A 24270-nucleotide genomic window follows, 5' to 3' on the forward strand; every position below is an offset into this window, starting at 1 on the left:
TTGCCCAGAGTAATTGCTTTTTCCTCTGCTATAACTTCTACAAACATGGAAAATGCAGAAATGTTTTTCTTTGAAAATATGGCCTATGATACTTCTGTGTTCTATTTCTATATGGATTTCTCACATGAATAATATTTCCTATTAAAACTGTCTAGTGCTATAGACAAATTTCAGCTCTTTTTAACCCTTTAGAAATAATGAAGCAACTGAGAGCCTTACAGTTTTTAGAAAATAAATATGAACACAGTAGCTTTCCTTTTGTTAGTGGAGTATATATAAAACTTGTCTTTTCTAAATCCACCCCAGATTTAATTATTAATTTCCAAACGATCCCTGGACTTCAAATAGTAAATAGAAAAGCCATAATGCAAATAAACTCACTGGAAGCCCACATACTATGTTAGCCTAACCCAGACTCAACAGAGATGCTACACAGGAGAAAAAAGTGTGATGCCAACATTCCTCAAAACTGAACAAGGAAGTGGTGAGTTGGCACTTTTGCCTTACTACAGAGACCCTTTAGGTCTGTAGTATTTCCTCCTCTATCAAATTTGTGGGACAAAGTTTTAGTTAATATGCAGAGATAACCACCATCTAATTTATAATGCCTTTGCTTCCTCATGTTCTCACAAGTTTAAATTTCCCTGCTCTTTTATGTAGGCAAGCAAACAAGGAATGCTTAACTCTTGGGCATTAAATCATGGATAGTATGGGAAAGCAAATATGCTACCCCTGAAACATCTAATTATCCTAAAAAGAAAAAAAAAGATCCAAGGTTTTCCCTCCAAAATTCAGCAGTTCAATTCATTTCTGCACCTGTGCATATAATTTGTCTCTTATAATAGATGCCGGTGAGATTCTGAAGAAATGAGTTGTGATATCAAACAGTATTTTATTCTCATTTCTGCCCTTCCAGTGAGGAAAGTGGCTGTTTGAGTTCTTCTCCATCAATTTTTCCAGAGCATAAAGTTTGAGAAGAGAGAGCAGCAGTCGCTTTGCAGGGCATCCTACTCTGGCTCTGCCATCAGAAATACCGGAGAAAACAGTTTATTCCCATAAGACCATCAGCTCTCCTAACCTTTGTCTGTAGACAAGCTTTCAAATGACTGAAATTACAGGCTAAGACCAAATAACATTTAGACAAAGAGCACCTGGTACTTCCAATTAAAATCAATTTACAGAATTTAATCTCATGAGTTTGCAAATGGTATCCTAAAATATGAATATTGAAAACCCGGAATGTTCAAAGTTACTGTTAATAAAATTCTCAGCACTGGCAGTGTGTAGCACTTTAAGAAAATCAAAGTATTCTTTAGACATCCCAACTATGCTATTTTTGCAACATTCCTATGAGATTAAAGTCCCTCCTCCTCCCCCCCATTCCCATTTTAACAATGGGGACATTTGGGACAGAAAAAAAAAAAGACTTTCTGTAAGAAAGGACGAATCAGGAATAGTTGAGATTGAAACTCAAGAATTCCTGGCCTCACCCTATATCCAGATGTTTTCATTTAAAAGATATTTTAACATAAAAAAAAAGCTGCAGTATCAGTCAATCTAAATACAATGAACTTCTTTATCTCCCAACCTCCCCTCTGAAAGGCACTACTATTTATAAAGGCTTTGTGAACAACAAAGTGGTGAAGCCAGCTTTTCCTCTGCTCCCTCTACTCCCCCAAGAGTGTTTATGGCTGTGAGAGTCCAGAAGGACATCCTCCAACATTACAATTTTTTTTTTCTTAAAAATTTTCCCAACATTCAGCTGTACGTGGATATAAATCTATTTAATTTGAAACAAATGTAAAAGATGCAGTAAATCATTACATCTTTAAAAAATTATTATGAGTCGTCCCTGATCTTTTCCTTCTCTCTGCATCCCACCCTGACAAAAAAACAAACAAACCCCAAAACTCTATGCAAAGAATATAAGCCAGGCAAGAAACTTATGACTTTAACCGACATTAATTTTTCCCATTTCAGCTGGAAGTTCACACTAATTCCTAGTTAAGTTTTGATTTCAAGAACTATGACAATATGGCAGAAGCAGACCATTTTCTCTTCTCCCCGTCTCTCTACCACAAAGTCATAAATATCTGCCAAAACAGGTACAAGAAACTGGTTTCTAATCCTTCATCCCTCACTATGGTCGCCCACACAGCAACCTCAAGTACATTTCCCAGCCCCAACCTCAAGTACATTTCCCAGACCCACTTTCGGGGATTCCTTTTTCTTTCCAACTAGCTGTGGAGCATTCTCAAAGCAGGACTGCTATCTTACTCCTGTTGGGGTAGAAGCAGGGGCTTTGGAGACAGGACACCTCTCTGTTAGTTTTCTTCAGTGACCAAGCTATATAAAATACATGCCCTTTTTTCTTGGGGCGTCTATTAAATTAATTCTACTCTAATGATTGTACTTTGGCTCCAGTTAACAGAATTATACTACTTTGCATTTCTATGTCTCACCTCTCCCATCTCCTCACTTCCCCAACATGTGTACTAGGGGGGAAGGGAGATTCTGCACAACCCCACACCTGGGCTGTCCCAAATCTCATGGAGACACTGATATAAAAGCTTTGGCTCTAACAATCTGTCAGCTGCCTTCCCACAACACGGTTTCGTGAATGTTCTCCTGTGTCCTCTGTGCACCACTGCCCGAGGCCCTAATCTTCTCCAGCAGAAACTCAGCCCATTTCTTCCATGGTCATAAAAACTCAAAAAGACTCAGCAGGGAGTTCTTTAGTCATTGCACACAGTGGACGAATCAGACCTTGCCAAGCCACACTCCAAGGGTGTTTGGAATTCTCAGCACCTGCCCTCTGTCCCATGACCAGCCCTAGGGACCAGGCGTTCTTCTTTTAGGCTAGAGCTCACAATGAAGACATGTTTACTAAAAAATTTTTTTTAGTAAATATGTTTTAAATTTAAAATATCATATCAGATAGCATTTGTATATACATGTAGAGCTAAATGGAGATTAGGAGGGTTAGTCAGGGGCGGGCTCTGAGGGAGGGTGCCTTGGTGACCCAGGGCCATCCAAAACTAGGAACCAAATACAGATGAAATCAGTTTCCACGTATTTGGTTAATCCTAAAAATACGAAGTGCTACCTAGTCTTATTGCTTGTACTTCTTACTAATTGATTAATCTATAGTCTCAGGTGGGATGAGGTGGAGGGTGGATGAGGAAGGTGACTCTGAAACTGACGGAAAAGAAAGACAGGTACTTTTAATTTTACATTTCCACTGTGGGAATAAGGGTTCTTATATATTAAAGTTCAGGCTTAAGGTCTACTATCCTTTTCATTTAGATAGATGTGTAATTCTATTTATCCCTCATAAACTCTCTGCTTGCACAATTTTCTCAACCCTATTATAGAAGAGAAGCAGCGCCATTAAACCTGATTTGAGGACAAACATTTGAGTTATGTTTTTAAAGTAATTTTGCATAATAGCAATTTTCAAAACACATCCTAGAAAACAAAGCGTGGATCATGGACCAACAGAAAAAAAAAAAAAACCAAAAAATTTTCCCCAGAAACCAAGAAAGAAAAACAACCATGAAATGTCCAGGCTGATTTGTTTGTTTGTTTTCCACCAGCGTGGGGGAAAAAGGGCAGTTCATAATCACCTTGTGTGGAGAATACGCACCAGAAAGCAGCATTGGCCTCAAAGTGCAATTAGTCCTTTTGGTCCAGAGAAATATCAGCGGCTGTGTGGTGATAGGTACGGCAATCACAGTTAAAACTCAATGCTCTGTCCGAGTGATGTATCAGATTTTATTCCATGGCTTCAAAAAGGACTTGGGACCAGGCCTTTAAAGGCCTATATGGCTGCCTCCTTTTGGTAAGCACCCCTCAGCTTCCAGAAGGGGTTAGAAATAAAGCAAGCCAACTTTCTGAGGACTGCCTTCTACAGCTGTAGAAGAAGTCAGAAAGTGTTGTTAACGTTGTTCATAGGAACCATAGGAAAGTTTTCTATTTGCCCTTTTGTGTGAACCTGTTTTATTCATTACCTACTTCAAACCGAGTGTAGACATAAAAATAGCCCCACAACTCTTAACTGTATTTGGACTTATTTCCTGGCAGGCTCTCCTGCCAGATAAACTCTGAGCTGCCAGTGAATTTGGGGGTAGCGTTTCATATACAGAACCTATGTTAATCAGATACTTGTGACTGAGAGAAAAAGCTTCTCATTCACAGACTGCAAAAGGGTAACATTGCTTTCTCTTAATGCATGGGTTCTGGTAAGAGATTTCTATACAAGATTTATAAAATGCTCTAAAAAACTTGTCATCTGATTGTGCTTAGTCAAAACAATGTAATGCTTCGATAAATAAAGGACTGTCTTAATCGGAGTGCTCAAAGTTACTTAGGATTGATGTCATATATACCTCTCTATTATAAAACTCTGAAACCCGAATGGGATCTATTTTACTGTGTATGTGAATCCTATTAAGAAACTATATCGAAGTAATCTAAACCGGAAGAGTGGACATACATGACATCTCTGTTAAATAGAACTTTCTTGCTTTCAATTTCAGCAGGGTTAGAAACCTTTTACGCTCGCTACTTCGAGCTGCAGCTTTGCCCAGTTCACCGCCCGTTGTGGAACTCACTGTTAAAATTTCGTAACAGCTCATATTCTTGGTATCCTTGCCTCCTCTCTTTAACGCTCTGGGTGACTCTTCGCATCTTTGTCTTCTAAATGGCCTTCTGGAAAGCCCTTGGGTTGAGGGTAATTTTGCCGCTGCCCAGACCCTGAATAGCCGTGGACAAGGTTGAAGAGGTCCGTCTCTCAAGCCAGAGAACTGCGTGGAGCGAACAAACAGAACTATTTACAGACATTCAGTCTTGCTTTGGTTCACACTGCACTTCCATGTGGAACCCCAAGGGCGAGGAGACGGCTACGTCCCTTGGTTGACCCGGTTGACGATGTAGCTCTTGACATTGGGCACAGGCCGCACGTCGTTCTGATGCTTGCGGCGCTCTATGAAGCACGCCAAGCGGGAGGTGTCCAGGGGGATCTTGGAGTAGCTGCCGTTATGGGGCTGCAGCCAGGGGTGCTGCAGGCACGTGGCTGCTGTGGGCCTCCTGCGAAAGTCTTCCTGCAGGATCACGTTGATGAAGTCTCTGGCGGCATTGCTCACGCCGCAGAAGTATTCGTGCGGGAAGCTGAAGTCCACTCTGCACACATTGATACAGGTCTCCTCTTTGCTCTCGTCCAAGAAGGGGGACACCCCACTCAGCATGACGTATGTCAGAACCCCGATGCTCCAGATGTCTGTGCCCAGGGAGACGGGGATGCCTTGGATCACTTCTGGGGCGGCGAACTCGGGATTCCCCAGCAGGTGGTGGATGTGGAAGTGACCTGAGATCTGGACGGCGTCCTCCAGGTCAATGAGCTTCACCCGAGGCACCGGGATGCGTAGGTCAATGAGCAGGTTTTCGGGCTGAGGACACCCAGGCAGGAGGGAGAAGAGAAGGCAAGTTGAGCTCTCTGTCTCGTCTACCACCAGGGCTCTGGTGGTTCAGACATGGTTCTGCTAGTCTTTAGGAAAGCCTATAGAGCATGAGAAATTGCCTATGCAAAATGCCTTGTGGCCTTCAAACTAGACTAAATTCTGAGTTGGAGTAGTGTTTCAGAGAAGCTGTCTGACATTAAAAATCATGTCTTCTCAACTATCCCTTACTTCTGCACTGACTCAAAAAAAAAAAAAAAAAGAGGGGGCTATTCATTTTGGAAAACAGGGGCTTCTCTAGGGCACCATAAAAAACTGACATTTGGGGCGCCTGGGTGGCTCAGTCGGTTAAGCAGCTGCCTTCGGCTCAGGTCATGATCTCAGGGACCTGGGACTGAGTCCTGTGTCAGGCTCCCCGCTCAGCGAGGAGCCTGCTTCTCTTTCTGCCTCTGCCTGCCACTCTGCCTGCTTGTACTCTCTCTCTCTCTCTCTGACAAATAAATAAATAAAATCTTAAAAAAGAAAAAAAAGAAATCAAGACTGACTTAATTAAAAAAAAAACAACCCTGTGACTCTTGGTGTGTTCTCATTAATTCACTTGGAACACACTGGAATTGTATGATGACCTAGTTCCTGTCTTAAAATTTGTCAGGATTCTAACCTAAGTACCTAAAATGAATCAGAATGGACCTCCCTCAAGGGTAATGACTGATAGGCTGGACTTGGCCACTTCCCTGCCAGTGCAGCTCTTGCTTATTACCTTTATGTCCAAATGGGCCACCCTGCAGTTGTGGAGGTACTGAAGAGCTTCCATGATGTCCCGGATATAGAAAGCGACTTTCTCTTCCATCAGCTCATCATGATTCATAAGGTAGTCTAAGAGCCGGCCATCATCCATCCTGAAAGCAGGGAGGAATCAGCCAAGGAAATAAGTTTGTAAAGAAATGGAAAAATAACATATACCGATCAGTCAGAGCTCCAGACTCTCTCCTTCTCCTGCTTATAGATGAAGATTGATGCTCCCACGAATGTGTAATTTAGTTAGAACCCAAAATTAATGTTCAGAACTAAAATTAACAAACTAATTTAAAAGTTACCATGTGATATGCTCCACGGAAGAAACCTGGGTAACCTTAAGACACATTCTACGTTGTTAATGTTAAAAACCGCTCTCGAGGAAAGAGGTCTGACCCCTCTTTAAGAGATTAGTTGGCAGAACACAGAAAGTCTTTGGAGGGAGAGAGAGAGGAGAGCGCGCTCTCTCTCAATATTCAGATAACTGGAACCCGGTAGCTCTACGCCTGCAAATATGTTTTGCAAATTGCTTTTTTTTTGTCAGTTTTTAGCTGGGGAAAATGGAAAGTGGGCAAAGTTTGTCCTCAGCATTCTTGACCCTTTACAGGATCCTTTGCCTTGTGAGCAATTTTCCAATCTTAAAAATCGTGACTGAAAACATGGTAGGGGGAGTCAGACAGATCCAGATTTGAGTCCTTATTCTGCCAGCTACAGGCTGGGGGTTTGGGACAAGTCGCTTAAACCCTGTGTTGGTTTCTTCATCTTTAGACTGGGAGTAACAGCAATAAGACTGACTTCACTCCGAGGGCTGTGTAAGAGTCAAGCGGTAGGCCTAATCAGTAGCAGCCTGAGTGCTCAGTAGTGTTTTCAGGTCCCCTGTACCCTCTTGAGCATCTGGAGTGACCAAATGTCAGATTGCTAGTCCAATGTGCACTGAGCTGTCAAAGGTACATCCCCGGGAAAGACTTGAGCCAGAGGTAAAAACCACCTTTGAGCACAGCTGATCTCCCCCCACCCCAGCCAGGTTTCCATTCTCTTCTCTAGCGTGGTCCTTCCCCCTGATGTCTTCTCCTGCTTTCCTTGATAGGAGCAAAGCCTAGGACCTGGTGGGGGGTGAGGCGGGAGGGATGAGCATGGAGTGGAGGGGGCCTGGGTTTGTGAGATGCTCCCCCCCCGTGCTTCTTGCTGCGCTGCTCTGAGACCCACAAGCCCTCGTGCCAATTTCACCCTCAGAGCTTTTGGGAAATGCAGATGCCCGGACCCCACCCTAGCCTAGGCCATCAGAACCTCTGTTGCCTAGCAGAGAAAAGCTCTACCAGGGATTTGGATGGCCACCAAAGGGAGGACCTCTGGTCAGAGCATAACCAAGATTTAGCACAGGGTTTACCTTGGGCACTGTCTATCCACTCATCTTTCCTGAATTTCCAGTCCAACAAACACCTTCCTATGTTCTCACAGCAACCCTCTCCAAAACATGTTTCTTTCTCAGCATTTACCATGTTCAGCTGAAATCATCACTTAGGGATCGGTCCTCCTCATCAGGTTTTGAACTCTTCAAGGGCAAGAACCACCCCTTGTCACCTTTGTTCCTTCCATCCTGGCCTAGGTCCTCCCCGCGGCAGGCACACAGGGTGTGCTCAGTAAACGTTTGCTAAACTAACTCAATCCACTATTCACCTCATTTAATCCCTGTAATGTCTCTGAGAAGTGGAAATAAGTCTTCAGACTTCACAGATGAGACCCCAGGCCCGGGAATCTAAAGACCCTGCCCCCAAATCCCAGAGCTGGGATGAGAGCCCAGGCTCTTCATTCCAAGAATGGCTTCCTTCCATTGCACGGAGGCAGCCCGGAAATCAGCACCTTCCTCCGGAACGAAGCAAGCTGGCAAATCTGAAGGGGCTAACCTTCTGGGTCCGCCATATTGTCTTGATATACAAGGGATAATACTTGTATAAGCACTTGATATTAGGTTCTGGAAGGCTCTCTGTAAGGGTCTTTGTTAAATCCAAAGTGACAATTGATCTACTACTACACAGCTATATAATGTATCACAAAAGAAGTACAAATATTAATGCAGTTGGTTCTATCTTCTCTTGTTTCTTTTCAATGAATTAAAAAATGTAGCTGAAGATGTTTGTTTTTTGGCTGTCTTTTTTCCAACATAAATAAATTTATAGGGGACTGCCTCAAAGGCCCTCATCCACAAACACCTGGACAAGCAAGCACACAAGAGTCACAGTAAAATGACAGCTGGAAAGCTGTACATGGAGGCACTTCTCTTCTGGACAGAGGCTCCCAGGGAGACATGCGTGGCACCGGTCTTGGGGCAGGGTCATCAGCATGCATCTGATGACGTCTCTATGAGGGCTCCATACTCCTGAGAGGACTCTGTTCTCTTTAGCCTCTGTTAGATCTCTGTGAACCACAGGACACGATCTCTATTCTTAGCCTGGGGTAGTAGGGAGGCAGAATGTGCTTTATTGGATGTGTTCTAGGGCCAAGTATGCAGATGCCTGAGTTCCTAGAAAATCTGGAATGAGTGGAATATTTTGAAGGTCAAGGTTCCACTTTAAAAGGAATTTCTTGGGTGGGAGATCATGGCTGCTATGTCAGTGGGTTGATGCACAAACCCCCTTTCAGTTCAGCCCCACCCCTGTCAACAAGCTCAGGGTCCATATAGTCTTCCTAAACCCCTGTCCAGCCCAAGAGTCCATAGTAGAAAGAACATGAGAATCCGAGGGAGAGAGATACACAGGTTCAAGTCCCAGCTTCTCCATTTCCTAGTGGTAAGGACCTTCTTTACCCTTGATTTTTCTAATCTGTAAACGGGAACCACCTGACACACACATGACATACAACACTCCGGACATAGCGAGACATTGTAGAGAATGTAACCGCTGTGGGTGGCGGGGCGGGGAGGGGAGGGGACGCAAAGGAGCCCAGATACTGGGGACGACTGAGACGCCTGTACTTACAGCTCCAGAATCAGGATGTAGGACGTGGGGGACTCATAGGTGTCATGGAGAGTGATGTACTGGGGGTGTTGCAGGTGCTGAAGCAGGGCAGCCTCGTGGGCAGCCTGCTCTTTTTTCTTCATTTTTTTGCTAACGAATTTCACCGCGACGTCCTTCCGCGTAGCTTTGTGAATACACTTCTTCACTATGGAGAAACGGCCCCTGGAGAGTGGAAGGCAGAAAGCATTTTGCTAAGCTTCCTCCATCAACCAGGTATTATTTTATTCAAGGATCTGTAAAGTTTTCTCTGAAGTGGTTAGACAGTTATACTTATTAGGAATCCTACTTTCCTAGTTTGAAATGATCACGTGATCTCTCAAGAAAAGCCTTGTTTCCTGCCTTAGCAATTCAGGAATCTCTGAGACGCAAAAAAGTCATATCAATTTTAGTCAACAGATTTCTCTCTCACTTTGAAATATCAACCACAGGTTCAGTTTTCTAAGCGGAGTATATTTCTGTAAAATACAACAGTAATAATAACGTGCAAGAAGGAGGAATTCTACTCTATGATCATTTCAAAAACATTTCTTAAAGAGGCAATTTTTTCCTTTTATATTTATTATCTTGGTATGACAGAAACTTTGAATATACACAAAAGTAGAGAGAATAGTATAATAGATCTGTGCAGCCAGCAGCCAGCTTCAGTCATTATCAGCATTTTGCCAACCTTTTTCCATCTCTTCCTTTCCTACCTCTTGCCTTTTTTCCCGTGGTATTTTTAGCAAAATCCAGATACCGTTTTATTTCACTCATAAATACTTCAGTTGTTTCTAACTGACAAGGACATTGAAAAATGCATAACCAGCATGCCAGCTTCACATCTGACAAAATTAGCCACACCTAGAATAGAATGGTTTCCAGACTCAGCTGTAGCTCAGTAGGAGGTAGTAAGAGTGAAGTAGAAGAGGGAACTGGTCAGCAATGGGAACAGGGAAAGGGAGTCAAAGAGGTGACCAGCAGTGCCCATCCCAGGTCCGTCCCTGAGATACCGTAACCTATGAGTAGAGGAGTCAACCATCCAAAGAGCAGTCCATTCCTCTAGTAGAAATGGAGGCATCCAACACCAGAACCACCACAAAGATGGTCCAACTGACCCCTTGACCTGGCCCTGTGCTCACCAAGCGACTTTCTGACAATAATAGTCAGATAATGTTTCTCCAGTATAGGTTTTCTCAAAAGAGAATATGCTGGGGCACCTTGGTGGCTCAGTCGGTTAAGTGTCTGCCTTTGGCTCAGGTCATGATCCTGGGGTCCTGGGATGGAGCCCTGCTCAGCGGGGAGCCTGCTTCTTCCTCTCTCTCTGCCCCTCCCCCTGCTCATGCTCTCTCTCTCTCTGTCAAATAAATAAATAATAATAATAAAAAATCTTTAAGAAGAGAATATGTTAATCAATAAAACAAGTATTTGACAAATACTAATTGAATGCCTATTATATAGCATTCTTTTTGCATAGTAAGCAAATATTTGGTTGAACTGATATTTCTATTCTATATCATAAATTAATAAGTTGCCATCTCTCTCTTTTTTAAGTAATCTCTATGCCTAATGTGGGGCTCAGACTCATGATCCTGAGATCAAGAGTTGCATGCTCCACAGACTGGCCAGCCAGGCGCCCCTTCATCATGTCTGTCTATCTCTCCTTCCTTCCTTCCTTTCTTTTTTAAAAATTTTATTTATTGGGGCACCTGCGTGGCTCAGTTGGTTGAGAATCTGCCTTCAGCTCGGGTCATGATCCCAGGGTCCTGGGATCGAGTCCCACGTCGGGCTCTCTGCTCAGCGGGGAGCCTGCTTCCTCCTCTCTCTCTGCCTGCCTCTCTGCCTACTTGTAATCTCTGTCTGTCAAATAAATAAATAAATAATCTTTAAAAAAAAAAAAAAAAAAAATTTTATTTATTTCAGAGAGAGAGAGAGAGAACACAAGCAAGGGGAACAGGAGAGGGAGAAGCAAGCTCCCGATGCGGGGCTTGATTCTGTATCATGACCTGAGGGAAGGCATACACTTAACCCACTGAGCCGCCCAGGTGCCCATACCTTATTTTTTTTTTCTTTAAATTGTGCTTATCCAAGTTATGCATCCCCATAATTTAAAAAGTCAATTAGCTTTAAGGTTTCTTATTAAAACTAACAGTATCCCATCCTTCCACCCCACAACCCCATTTTCCTTACCTGAGAGGCAGGTTAACCTATCAGGTAATTATATTTTAGCTTACTACTGGGGTAGTCTCTGTTTGTGTGGCTACTTCTTGGTGTTTCAGTTTTTCATTATAATCTGCTGACACCCACTCTGGAAAGGGAGATGTTAGTCTCTCTCCCCTCCCTGTCCCTACCACATGCCCATTTTCCCCATTCCCCATCCTCCCACGGAATGATATTTTAATCAATATTCAGTGTTTCGATTATTGCAACTAGGTCAGGGCTAGTCACAGTTGCAGCTCCAGTAAACTATTAATATTTTCCATTTTGTTACAGAATTCAGGCCTCATTTCTGACAAAGACTGCCTCTTATGAGAACCATTCAAAGATTAGTCCGGGACTAAGAAGTCACCGCAGGGTGACTGAGTGATGGCTTATGGCATAGTTTGGCTCTCAGGGCCGAACTTGAAAGGAGCCCAGGATTTGTCCTGTTCCAGGCACAGAATTAGGGGATCTCCTTCTTTAGCTCTCTTCTCACTGAGATTTCCCACACATTCTTTGGCTCCCATTGGCCTGTTTTTGTAGATGGGATTCCTTCAGAGTTCTAGTTTCTTGCTTGGGTTAAAGCAATGAGAGAAAGAAAGGAGGGAGGGAAAGGCATTTTCCTGTCTCTTCAGCTCAAAGAGAGTCCCCTTTCCTGTCTTTTGGCCAGAAAGATGAATTTCTTTTGGACCTGTTCCTGTACATGCTGCCCAGTTCCCTGGTTTGGCCCGCACTTGGGTAAAAGTCCAGAGAAAGCCAGAGAACTCACTGCCACTGTCCCTGACTTTCTTCAGGTGTTCCCTCGGCTCCCTGTCCTCTGTGTTCTTCACTTTTCAGAATCCTGAGGTAGTTGCCTTTTTTGTATTTTCTCCAGGGATTCTGGTTGTCATCAGTGGGAGAGATAGGCCACAACGGGCTGACTTTCTCTTGGCGGGCACTGGAAGTTAGCTCATTCTAAAAGTTGGGGACTGAATAGTGTTTGGAAGCTCTGAGTGTGGGGAGTGGAGCCTGTCAATTCGATCTTCACTATAGCGTGATCTGAGTGGACTTTTTAATTGGGAAAGCTCCCAAGTCAGTATCTTTAAGACTTTCTTCTTGGGCTGATTGGAATTCCCAGAGAAAGAGCCTTGTACTTCCTGCCTAGAAGGACGTACAACCGTGGTGAAGCCACGGTTGTCCACTTTTGAAGGCCGGGTGGTTGAGAAAGCTGGGGTCCTGAGTATCCACCGTGGCTATGGTCTCCTAAGGGACCTGTCTGCTGGAAGGTTCTGCTGCTCCCAAGTGTTCCAGTGTCCCAAATAAGAGAGGTGCTCTGTTTTACCCTGTCTAGAGAATAGACCCCGGCCTTTTCCTGCCTGGGGAGGGACGATCCTCCAGCTGCCTCTGCTGGGGAGGAGATCTGAAGCGACAAGCTCTCACACGGAGTTTCAGCCACTCCTTCCCATGTCAGCATCCTCTTTACACCGGTTTACAGAGCTACATGATGCAGCCAGTCCCCCAGCCTTCGGGGGATTCTGCTGCAAAAGTTGCACTGGCTCTCACTTAACTCCACAATTTGGACTGAGTTCCTCAGGTCTCCTAGGTCATTTGTCACTCTTTCACTCGTTTTCTGCTTCAAATGTGTTTCTAGAGTATCTCTTCTTCCCATGTCCTCACCCTTATGTGCCTGATTGGAAAAATTCCTTTAGTGGAGATTCAGTGAAGTCTCAGGACAGTGTGAAAACAGATGGCTGGGTTCAACCTTCCATCCTTGCCTGGAGGCCTGGCCCTGCTATCTTTTTGGATCCTGTACAGGTCACCAGTCCACATTCCCAGGGGACAACTTTGGCTTCTTCACATTGCTGTGGTGCCCATCTAGTTTATTTCCGGCTATGCTTGCCATGCTCAAGTGCTCTTTCCTTCTGTAGATAGACTTTAGGAGTGATGATATTTCTTTATGCACCATGGTTTTTAAACTACTTAATTACCAGAGAGCTATTTTTAACAAGATAGTCATATAGGCCTAGAAGTCTAGGTTTAAGTTCAGTGGAGAAAGATGACTCACATCTATGACCTGCAGATACCTGTGGTATGTCTCACATCAGTATCTACATGTTTTATTTCCCTTCTGTTTATATGCAGCATTTTTTAAAAAAGATTTTATTTATTTGACAGAGAGAGAGAGAGAGATCACAAGTAGGCAGAGAGGCAGGCAGAGACAGAGAGAGGTGGGAGACAGGCTCCCTGCTGAGCAGAGAGCCTGACGCAGGACTCGATCCCAGGACCCTGAGATCATGACCTGAGTTGAAGGCAGAGGCTTAAACCACTGAGCCACCCAGGAGCCCCTATGCGGCATTTTTAAAGGACCTCTTGAAAATAGGAGGACTGTACTTGGAGGAGAGGAAAAGCTTCAGATGGTTGGGGATGAGATTTGAAAAACAAAAACAAAAACATCATTGCCCTGAACAGATCAGAAACTTGACCTCCCCTTTGGGAAATACTAAAACATCCATCTCTTCTAGGTAAAACATGCCTTCGCCTCTGGTTCTCAACAGCAAATGCATGTCTAGGGAAGGAAATCACTGGAGCATTTGAGTGATACAACTAGTTTCCTTTAGAACCAGGAGTGGAGTCGATTCCTTACTGGAGTCATATGGAACTTCACAAAACTTGAATATGACGGAGCAGACTAGATTTCAATGGCTAGAGCTTATTTTTGACAAAAATTGTTGCTGTGAGAAATCACATACGCTAGTAAAACAAACACAGTCTTAAGAATTGGGTAGGCCAGGGTTGGAATCCTGACTGTTCTACACTTGGTGGTTGCAAGACCTCGAAAAAGTTACTTAACTCCCCAAGCCTGGGTTCCTTTCCTGGGAATCTACTCACAATGTGGCAAGGATTACACTAAATGCCTCTCATATAATATCTTCATAGTATCTGCAACACGATATAAGCATCGCTCAACACCATGTAAATTTCCACTGGTCTTTTTCTCCCTCTGGCCACACAAAGAAGAGTGAAAGGAGAGCGAAAGTTGGTTTTTGATGGAGGGTATTATGGTGAAATGAATGACATTGTGACTCCTGCCTAAAAAATGGGAATAGGAAACATTTGGGCTTTTTCCACAACCCCTGTCATAATCACCCTACTCAGGAAAAGTTGTGCTTCATTGAGAGACGTCAATCAAAGAGATGACGGTAACGGCCCACTGTGAGTGGGTGCTCTTTTTTCTTTTAATACATTCAGTGGGTGGGGGGACTTGTAACAACTCTCCACCCTCTCACCTAGACCACGTGCAAACTAATGCACACACAGAGATGACCTCTTTTTTGTTTCTTTCCATCAGCTATTTTATGGGACAGGTGATAGATTTTTTTCATTGTTTTATTAAAAGTCATATTTTTATCTTTTTATTTTTGAGGACACTTTTCTACTCAAGATAGAGATAGATTGTGTGACTGAGTGTGTGGGTATACGTAGGGGGGATTGGACTGGAAATATCCATAAAACAATGTGTTGGGCTTGACATATGGACATATGTGGAGCCCTGAACCAGTAATTAGTGATTATACCTTCTTCTCAGAACACATGGAACTTCGAACAAAAACTGACCATGTACTGCAAATACAGCAAGTCCCAGCAAAAGTCAGAGTCAGTATCACATAGATCAAGTTCTTCAACTACAATGTAATTAAGTTAGACATCAGTAACAAGAAGATGATTTGGAAAAAATCTCACACAGCTGAAAATTTTTAAGTATTTCTATTACAATTAGGTCCAAGAAAAAAAAATCATAGTTGAACTGAATGATAACGAAAGTGCCACATATCAGAACTCAGGAGACGTAACTAAAATTGTAATTTGAAGAAAAGGCTTAAATTGTTATATTAGAACAGAAGAAAGGCTGACAGTTGATGAGTGAAGCATCTAACTTAAAAAGTTTAAAAAAAAAAGAGCAGTAAAAATACACAAAAATATTCTGGGGTTTTTTTCTTACTAAAGAGGGAATACACTTAGTGAGGAAACAACAGGAAAAGCAAGTTGTTATTCTAATATGATGATAAGTGCCCATGAATGAAGGAATAGAAAATGGAGTCATTACCTTCCAATTTCATTCAGCTCAGTATAAGCTGAATCAAAATTTTCCTTCCAAGAAATGGTGGCCCCATCAGCAGCAGCATCTTTGGAAAAGAGAGAATCCATTTATGATACTGAGGAAGTCATATAAGAATAAAGAAAAGATTAACAGAAAAGCTCCTGCTTTGCCCCAAAGCATTCTCGTGACCAAATATGGAGTCTAACTCATGGGAAAATGCCAGGATTCTCTGAAATGTTATTTTTAAAAATATCATCCAAGGGGAAGCTGACATGACAGAGTCATTACCCCCACCCCCACCACCAGCGCTGTGCCATCTACATAAACAAAAGAAAATTTGGGACAATCAGAGATGTAACCTCTGGATATTTTAAAATAGAAATTTGGTAGAACAAGTTAAAAGAGAGAGAAAAAAAACTCATGGAAAGCCTAGAAAAGCCAGTGAGAATCAGGGCCGAGGAGGGATGCAGTGGCAGCTAGGGGAAGAGTTACAAGGTCCCAGAGGAGGAAAGGAGGGGAATGGGCTCAGAGCATCCTAACCACTTGTCCCTGTCACCCCGCTGCCTCAGACAGTGAGGAGCTTAGCTGGTATATCGAATGGTGTAGCTTAACCCAAAATACAGGCCTGAGCACAATGACTGGCTGCATTACCTTATTTGAGGTGTTAATTCCCTGGCAATGATTTACACACACACACACACACACACACGTGTGCACGCATAAAGCATGCACACCAACATGTGTTTGTTCTGTCTCTTGGGACCAAGGCTTGCAAGAAGGAAGACATGAGGCAGAATTTAGTTCGTGGCTTAGGAGAAGAGGAGCATGCCGGCAGCGCAACTCTTCTGACCCGGGCTATCTCAGGCTGCCCAGAGCACAGTGGGGCTGAGGCTCAGGTGCCTTATCTATATTGAATTCTGAGGTCCAGAGCCAAGGTTTCCCAGTGTCATGGGTCCAACGGAGCAAGGCTGGGGCGGGCTGGGGAGCACTTCCAGAGTCAGGGGGGGTGGCGGGGGCTGGGCTGTAGCTGGAGGCCCTAGAAGGTTTCTGAAGCTCCTCTGGAGACTCTGGGATCCCCTTAACCCAGAGACACATGGGTCTGTTGTCTTTGCAGGGCCGTGACCTCCTCCTCCACCCCAGCACACACAGCCCACTCCTGTACCACGGAACACCTCTCACTACTTGGAGATTTCTTCAGACTAACAAGTGTCTTTCTCTCTCTCTCTCTCTCTTTCTTTCTCTTTTTAAAATATTTTATTTATCCATTTGAGAGAGAGAGAGAGAGAATAAGAGAGAGCATGAGAGGGGAGAAGGTCAGAGGGAGAAGCAAACTCCCTGTGTAGCTGGGAACCTGATGCGGGACTCGATCCTGAGACTCCGGGATCATGACCTGAGCCGAAGGCAGCCGTTCAACCAACTGAGCCACCCAGCCACCCCAGGTGTCCTCTTTCAAAATGTTCTTGGGACCAAGGGGGTTTGATGAGACAGGGAATAGGTGCTATTTGTAAAATACTCACGTGTAGCTAGTTATAGGTGTATCGTAATTATTCAACATATCCACCTAAAAATGTATCCACCTTGAGGAACCCCTGGGAAGCTCAGTCGGTTAAGGGTCTGCCTTCGGCTCAGGTCATGATCCTAGAGTCTCGGGATGGAGTCCCACATGGCGCTCCCGGCTCAGAGGGGAGTCTGCTTCTCCCTCTGCCCCTCACCTGCTTGTGCTCTCTCTCTCTCAAATAAATAAATTTTAATACTCATTTTGATGCAGATCTTTCGAACAGCTTGCTTTCCTCTCCCCAGCTTAAACTGGTGAACAGGGCTGTCTCTGATGCCTCGAGGCACACTTACACCTGGGAGGGGTTCCCAGGGGAGATGAGATTTGGCGTTCCCAAGTAGGAAAAGGGGCAGATAGCAGCCAGGTGACTCATGACTCCTGCATGCCCCTCTCTGTTTCTGGGGACACACGCGGGGGCCCAGGCACCTTGGCAGGCCCCTGGTAAACACGGGTGGCTGACCTCACTTTTGCTCCAAGATGGTTGAAATCACACTTTTCTTCAGGTCTCTGAAATGTTACTTGACTGAAGCCACTGGCAAATCCAGGTTCCCCCGCATGGTGGCCTGCCATGCCAACGGCCAGCCGGCACCCGTGAGTGGGTGAGCTGCCCAGGTGCCTGGCCTCCCCCGCCTGGGGTGCAGGGAAAGGCCGGGACTCACCGTACTCGGGGAGCCGCACAAACTCTGAGGGCTCGCTGGGAAGGCTGATCCCCCAGGGATTGCTGGCGCTGACTCGGAACTGATAAGGACTCCCAGGACTGAGGTCCTCGATGACGAGGTAAGTGTCCAAGGTCGAAGCCACGGACTGCTGCCAGGCCTGGGAACCTAGTGCACGATTTCCGAGGAGAGGGAGAGAGAAAAGCCAGAGAGACATTGTTTCAAAGACCTTCAGCAAACAAAGAAGGGGAAGTTGACTCATTCCATTCAAGGAACAGCTGTGGTTACTGATTGGGCTCTGAAAGCCCGTGGGCCACCTGTGGCAAATGACTGACTAGGTCCTGAGAGGTGTGAAAGCACGCGTGAGAGTGAGAAGATGGAAAACGTGCAGAATTTACAGGGGACCCTGCAGCAACTTTTTAATAAGGCATAAAAATATATTATAAATCACAAGATGAGAGGAAATATGTATTTGGAAGTGGAAACAAACTAGAAGTGAACAGGCACTGAGCCCTTCACGCACGTCAAGTACCGTGCCAGGCGACTCTCTCATTTCCCTTTCATACTGAAATCCCCAGACACCCTGAGGGGTCGGGAACATGAGAAACAGAGGCTCAGAAAGATGAAATGATCTTCTCACGAGAACTGCCTGAATACCAAGAGCTAAGGACTGAACCGCGCGGAGATGGGGGGAGGGGGAAGGACTAGCTTGGTGAGATGCTTCCCTGGCTCAGCTCCAACACCTCTGGGCCCAGCGGGGAGACCCGAGAGTGAACAGCTTCCCGAAGAGGCCAAAGTAAGCAGTTTCGTAACTGCACGGAGGCTGTTTGGTAGAAGGAGGAAGAGTTGAGATACTGCGAGCAACGGCGAGCACAACAAATGATTTTGGTTCTGGGCACAAACAGTGGCTGGAAATTCAGCTGTATAATGCATTCTGTGGTTCAGAGATGAACAACTAGAGCTAGCGGGCAGCTTCTTGTGTAACTAATTTTTCTGGATAACTGGCGGCTGGTTCAGGTGTTTCTGACTGCTGAGCTAATGTATGCACCCTCAGCACGTAAATGCAACAAATTAAAAAAAAACAGCTTTTAAAAATCATTATACACATGTCTGTATGTATGTAAAATTTAGAGATCACAGAAAAGGTATATGCCATCTCTATTTATATATGTGGTCTCTAAGTTTTGTGTGGGGTGCGGGTAAGGCTCTGCTCACGCTACCCTGGTTATCACTCTGGGAGAAAGAGTACGGATTCTCGAACTTGACACGTGGGTTTAATGCCAGCCTTGCCTCTTACCAACTCCTGCCTCGTGTTCCTTAACTTTCTTCAGGCCTTAGCCTCCTCATTTGTAAGATGGGCCTGATTGCCCGTCTGGGGGATAGGGCTTATTAAGGACAGAAGTGCCCATGAAGGCACTTTGAAATTTACCAGGAGACATTATCAGTTTGGTAAAAACCACTGCTTGAAGTTAGAGGTCAGAAGGCGGCTGTAGTCTGACACGAGGTGTTTATGCTGAGTTGGAAGACACAAGAAGGAACACCTGATGAAAAGCTTGAAGGCAAGTAGTTTATGACTCTGAAGGACCTCCCCTTTTGAGGAAGGGAAGAAAGAAAGGGAAGAGCAGGGGGAGCCAGCTCACCTTCCTCTCTGTACTCCACGGTGTAACCAGAAATCGTGCAGTTTCCTGTGCTGGAGGGAGGCAGCCAGCGGAGGATCACGGAGGTGCAGCTTCTCTCCTGGGCAATGGGGCGGTTAGGGGCTGCCGGAACACCTTCGGAGACGGAAGTTATGGTCAAGTGCTCTTTCTGACGAACTTGACATTTTGCACCAAGGTTGAACGTTTCCTAGGAAACGTGCTTCCCCATGTCTCAATTATTTCCTACGTCCTTTCCACCCAGTGGCATACCTTTCTCCAGGCCCCGGAGAGGCCTGGTAGATATGCTTTGGGGTTAGAAGTTCTTTCTCCAGCTAAAGACTGCATGCTGGAGATCAGGCTGACCCGGAAAGCATGCAGGAAGTTATGGCAGGCCACAGATAGCCCTTAGCGAAGATGCCTTCTCTCCCCTTTGCTGGACTTTGGGATTTCACAAAGGACCTTTTCTTCCCCAGGTCTCAGGGAACCCTTGTAATGTCCACTTAAAATATCTGATGCACATAAATTCATAGAGACAGGAAGTAGAACAGTGGCTGCCAGGGTCAGCAGGGGCAGGGAGGGGAGCTGCTGTTTAATGGTTATAGGATTTAGTTTTGCAAGATGAAAAGAATTCTGGAGATTGGTCTCACAAACATATGAATGTATTCAACACTGCAGAAGGTACATTTAACATTGGTTAAGATGAAAAATGTTATGTATATTTTACCGTAATAAAAATATTTTAAAATTATAAAAGGTGTTGGATGAACAGAGAGCCTGTACCTTGCACTTTAACTGTAGCAGACGTGGATGTGGTGCCATGGTCATTTGTTGCTATGCAGGTATAAATCCCACTGTCTTGGGGCATCAGATTGCAGATCTTCAAGGTGATTTCCCCTGAATCACTAGGGACACCAAAAGGATGCTCTTCAGACTCTAGTAATGACACAACTGACTGATGGGTAAAATCCCAGAGGGTGGGCATGTGGGGTGCTGAGCTGAATCCTCAGGTCCAAGGTCTCATCCCAGCTCTGGGACTTCCCTACACACCTTGCGTCATCACCTTGTCTTTCTATATTCCCATTTCTTTATGGGGGGACATTCTTGCCACTCGCATCTCTCATGTGTGTTGTATAAAGGGCAGAGGGATAGAAAAGGAGTAAAACGAGATAAGAATTAGAATATGGTTTGAAATATATAAAGTCCTATACAATATTACTGGTATTATTACCACTAGCAGTTTTGTCCTAAAATATTTTCAGTCTCAAACATCGATAACACACTGTATAAGAAAAGGGAGGGGCACCTGGGTGGCACAGTGGGTTGTTTGACTCTTGGTTTCAGCTCAGATAGTGATCTTGGGGTCCTGGGATTGAGCCCCAAGTGGGGCTCCATGCTCTGCATGGAATCTGCTTGGGATTTTCTCTGTCTCTCCCTCTGCCCCAATCCCCCACGCTCACACGCTCTCTCTCTCTCTTAAATAGATAGATAAATCTTTAAAAAAAAAAAAAAAAAAAAAGAAGGGATGCCTGGGTGGCTCAGTTGGTTAAGCCTCTGCCTTTGGCTCAGGTCATGATCCCAGAGTCCTGGGATCGAGCCCCACATTGGGCTCTCTGTTCCGAGGGAGCCTGCTTCCCCCTCTTTCTCTGCCCCTCCCCACACTGACTCCTACTCTCTCTCTCACTTGTTCTCTCTCTCTCAAGGAAATAAATAAAATCTTTTTAAAAAGATTTAATAAACAAACAAAAAAAAAAAGGAAAATGGAACAACTGAGAATGAAATGTTTAAGTATTTCAAATTCTACTAGGGGACCCTCAAAACAATTACATGAGGAGCACCTAGGTGGCTCAGACGTTTAGTGTCTGCCTTCAGCTCAGGTCATGATCCCAGGGCCCAGGAATCGAGCCCCGAGTCAGGCTCCCTGCTCAGCAGGAAGCCTGCTTCTTACTCTCTCTCTCCTACTCCTCCTGCTTGTATTCCCTCTCTCGCCGTGTCTCTCTCCGTCACATAAATAAATCTTAAAAAAAAAAAAATTACGTGAATTAAGTAAAGGTCAAATTCCGCCACTAAATGCTAACTTCCCTGGTAGTTCCCGTCTGGGGTCCAGGGCACCACAAGGGAAGCGCTGTTCAGAAAGGATGACACACAGCAGTCAGCAGTCAAGTCAACCCCACTACCAACCCCCTGCGGAGACAGACGAAGCCTGCTGCTCTTTGGGAACCTCACCAAACACTGACTCCCCCACTAAGTTCCATGGGCCTGCTAACCTCAGGACCTGGTCATCCCCGGCCATCATTGCTGGGAATACCATTTCATATGCACAAAAATTAAGTTAATGGATGGGAGTTTGATTCTGGATGATTCTTTGATAAATGCTTAAGCACTTAAGGGCTCATTATTGCTTATCCACTGTAAACAGCAGTACACAATAAATACTAACAGAACGATTAGGAAGCAGTCAACCAAGTTTTTTTTTTTTTAATAGGCTTTCTTTGTGGAAGCATGTGTATGCTGGATTTTCTGTTTAACATCGCATATTTTGGAGCAAGTCTTTTTTTTTTTTTTCTTCTAAGAAAATTGTTCTTAGGTTAATAGAAGAATTCAACAGATCACTGTTTCTCAGGATCCTGACGGGCACAAAGAAACACCAGGATGTTGGGATGTGAGACCCACATTCCTCCCACAGGGCTGGAGCCTTTGCCACTACTGTTGACACAGAGATTCTCTTGGGGATCCTTGGGGAAAGATCAGCCAGTTGGGCAGATGTAAGTCGGTGACTGTCAAAGCTCTTTGAAAGTATGGCTCATGCCTAACCTGAGATAAACAGAGGTATGTTTTTATTTGTTGAGTGTGGGTCCAGAATGCAGTCTTGCCAAACTGTCCTTGTAGGTGCAGGTATGTCTATGTGCTGCTCAGTAGCATGTGACCATGTGCTGGGCACCCCTTCCCTCTGTGTCTGACCTGCTTGTGGCCGGGAGCAGTGGGGGCTGTCCTACAGCTCCCAGCCCTGACACACCATTGTGTGAGAGCAGCTTTCCTGAGCTGCCCGTGGATGTTGACTCCATTTCTCTCCTCATCAAGGCCAAGTATTTGGGCGAGAATAAGCTCCAGGGCACCCAACCCCCCTGCCCCCAGAGGCTAAAGAACCAGAACAGGGACTGCACCAAGGTGCTGGCAGTGTCTCTATGGGGCGATCAGCTTACCAGGAGGAGACGGTGTATGTGGCCGAGCTGTTGTCTGTGTCAAGGATGTTCTGGTCTGGCCCCTTCCAGGTGATGGTGGGCTTTGGCCGCCCACAGACTTTGCACTGCAGTGTCACTGTGTCCCCAAGCAAGCAGGTCACATCCACTAAGGGCACAAGGAATTCTGGGGCCACTGTGGTCAGATGGACGTAAAGCATCATTTAGAACAAACACAATAAACAGCCGTTTTACACCACTCTCCCCTGCCCACGCACGTGTCGTGATTCAAATGACCTTTAGCTTAATACTGTCAAGTCATCCATGTTCCATGAAGAAGGGTTTTAAAAGTAAGAAATGTTTATTGCAGAAAATCAGGAAATACAGATAAGTAAAAAGAAGAAAAGTCTCCATGATGTCCTGATACAGAGGTAACTACTGTGAACGTCTTGGTCTACATCCTTTGTGCTTTCACCAACACCGTTTTTCTTACACAAATTACACATACTGCAAGTCGTGGCCTTTTCCACTCCCACAGTGTATCATGCACGCCTTTCCTTGTCCATAGCACAGAACCACATCCCCATTATTTTCCGCCTCTCCCTCAACGGCTGGATCTGCCACAATTTATTGAGCCAGTCCCCGTGTTCTCGATTCGACTTTGTAACTCACCTTCTTGGATGAAATTTGGATTTAAGATCTGAAAAACACAAAGAAACAGAAAATTGCTTAAATCCTAAGCTACTAATGGAGAACAGGAGACTTCCACCGTCTTGAGTAAAGGAAGTACAGTTTAGGGAGACGCGGCCTGGAGGCCAGGCTCTCTTGCTTGCTACCGTGTCAGCATCGCAGGAACAACCCTGGGCACCTGCTCTCCTCTCCTCTCTGCTCTGGTTCTTCACATTCCTCTGGTTGGCCCAGGGCCCCACGCAGGTGTATCATGACTGCAAGCTCTGCTGGCTTTGGCCGGCTCCTTTCTCCTGCGTTTCACTTCCCTAGGGGCTCGTCCTCCCTGTCAAATTCATAAAAGCCATGCTCCCTGCCCGCTTCCGTCTGCCCTCGAGCAATGAGTTGGCACCGGGTCTTCCCAGCCTCACAGGTTTTCAAAAACAGAGCACCCGAGCTGTATCAGACTGAAATAGTCTTCCAGAGGCAGCCCCGTCACCCCAAACAGGGGAAGGTCCTCTTCAAGCAGCTGCACGCAGAGCTTGTCTGGTTGCGGGGCAAAGGGAAGGTCATACCCATCCAACTTGTCCCCAGCATAGGGCAGCTTGAAAATCACCTAGGGGCTCTAGCCCTTTTGGCTTTGTCTAGCTGAGAACACAGACCTAGGCCAATGAAGCGACCTGACCCTCACATGGCTGGTTGGCAAAGAGACATTGGAAAGGCTCCCTTGTGACCCCACGGATCTTCACAGAAGATGGACTCCTGGCCAACGAGCCATGCTGAAAAGTCACCCCTTCTTGATTTTCTTTCATCTTCTGTTTTCCCTCTAATCACGTGAGTGCAGGTTATAAAGCTTGGCAGGGTGAATGAAACATGGGTTTCGTAGTCAGAAAGCTTGGGGCTCATCTCCTTTGTTTCATGTGATAATCACTTAAGATTTATTACATCAATTTCCTTCCCTATAAAATGGGGATAACTAATACATACTCTGAAATGTTATTGCAAAGATGAAATGAGTAGTCTAGGTCAAGTGCTTGGCACAATGCTTGACAAAGAGCAAGT

At 45.0% G+C, this 24270-nt stretch overlaps 1 protein-coding gene across 2 annotated transcripts in view; it reads right to left on the reverse strand.

Moving 5' to 3' along the window:
* Positions 1–3761: 3761 nt before the first annotated feature.
* The window catches only part of LOC308345478 (kalirin), a 118104-nt gene continuing 97595 nt past the window's right edge, over positions 3762–24270 (reverse strand). For both annotated transcript variants that reach the window (XM_080807657.1, XM_080807656.1), the window contains exons 19-27: positions 23215–23242; positions 22567–22738; positions 20147–20268; positions 19370–19501; positions 17733–17897; positions 15525–15603; positions 9227–9427; positions 6217–6355; positions 3762–5447 (exon numbers count right to left, since the gene is read on the reverse strand). In XM_080807657.1, the coding sequence (XP_080663783.1) occupies positions 4902–5447; positions 6217–6355; positions 9227–9427; positions 15525–15603; positions 17733–17897; positions 19370–19501; positions 20147–20268; positions 22567–22738; positions 23215–23242 (1584 nt within the window). In that variant the 3' untranslated portion in view covers positions 3762–4901. The remainder of the gene's footprint in view (positions 5448–6216; positions 6356–9226; positions 9428–15524; positions 15604–17732; positions 17898–19369; positions 19502–20146; positions 20269–22566; positions 22739–23214; positions 23243–24270) is intronic.

Source organism: Martes martes, assembly GCF_963455335.1.
Source record: "Martes martes genome assembly, chromosome: 1".
Taxonomy (NCBI): Eukaryota; Metazoa; Chordata; class Mammalia; order Carnivora; family Mustelidae; genus Martes; species Martes martes.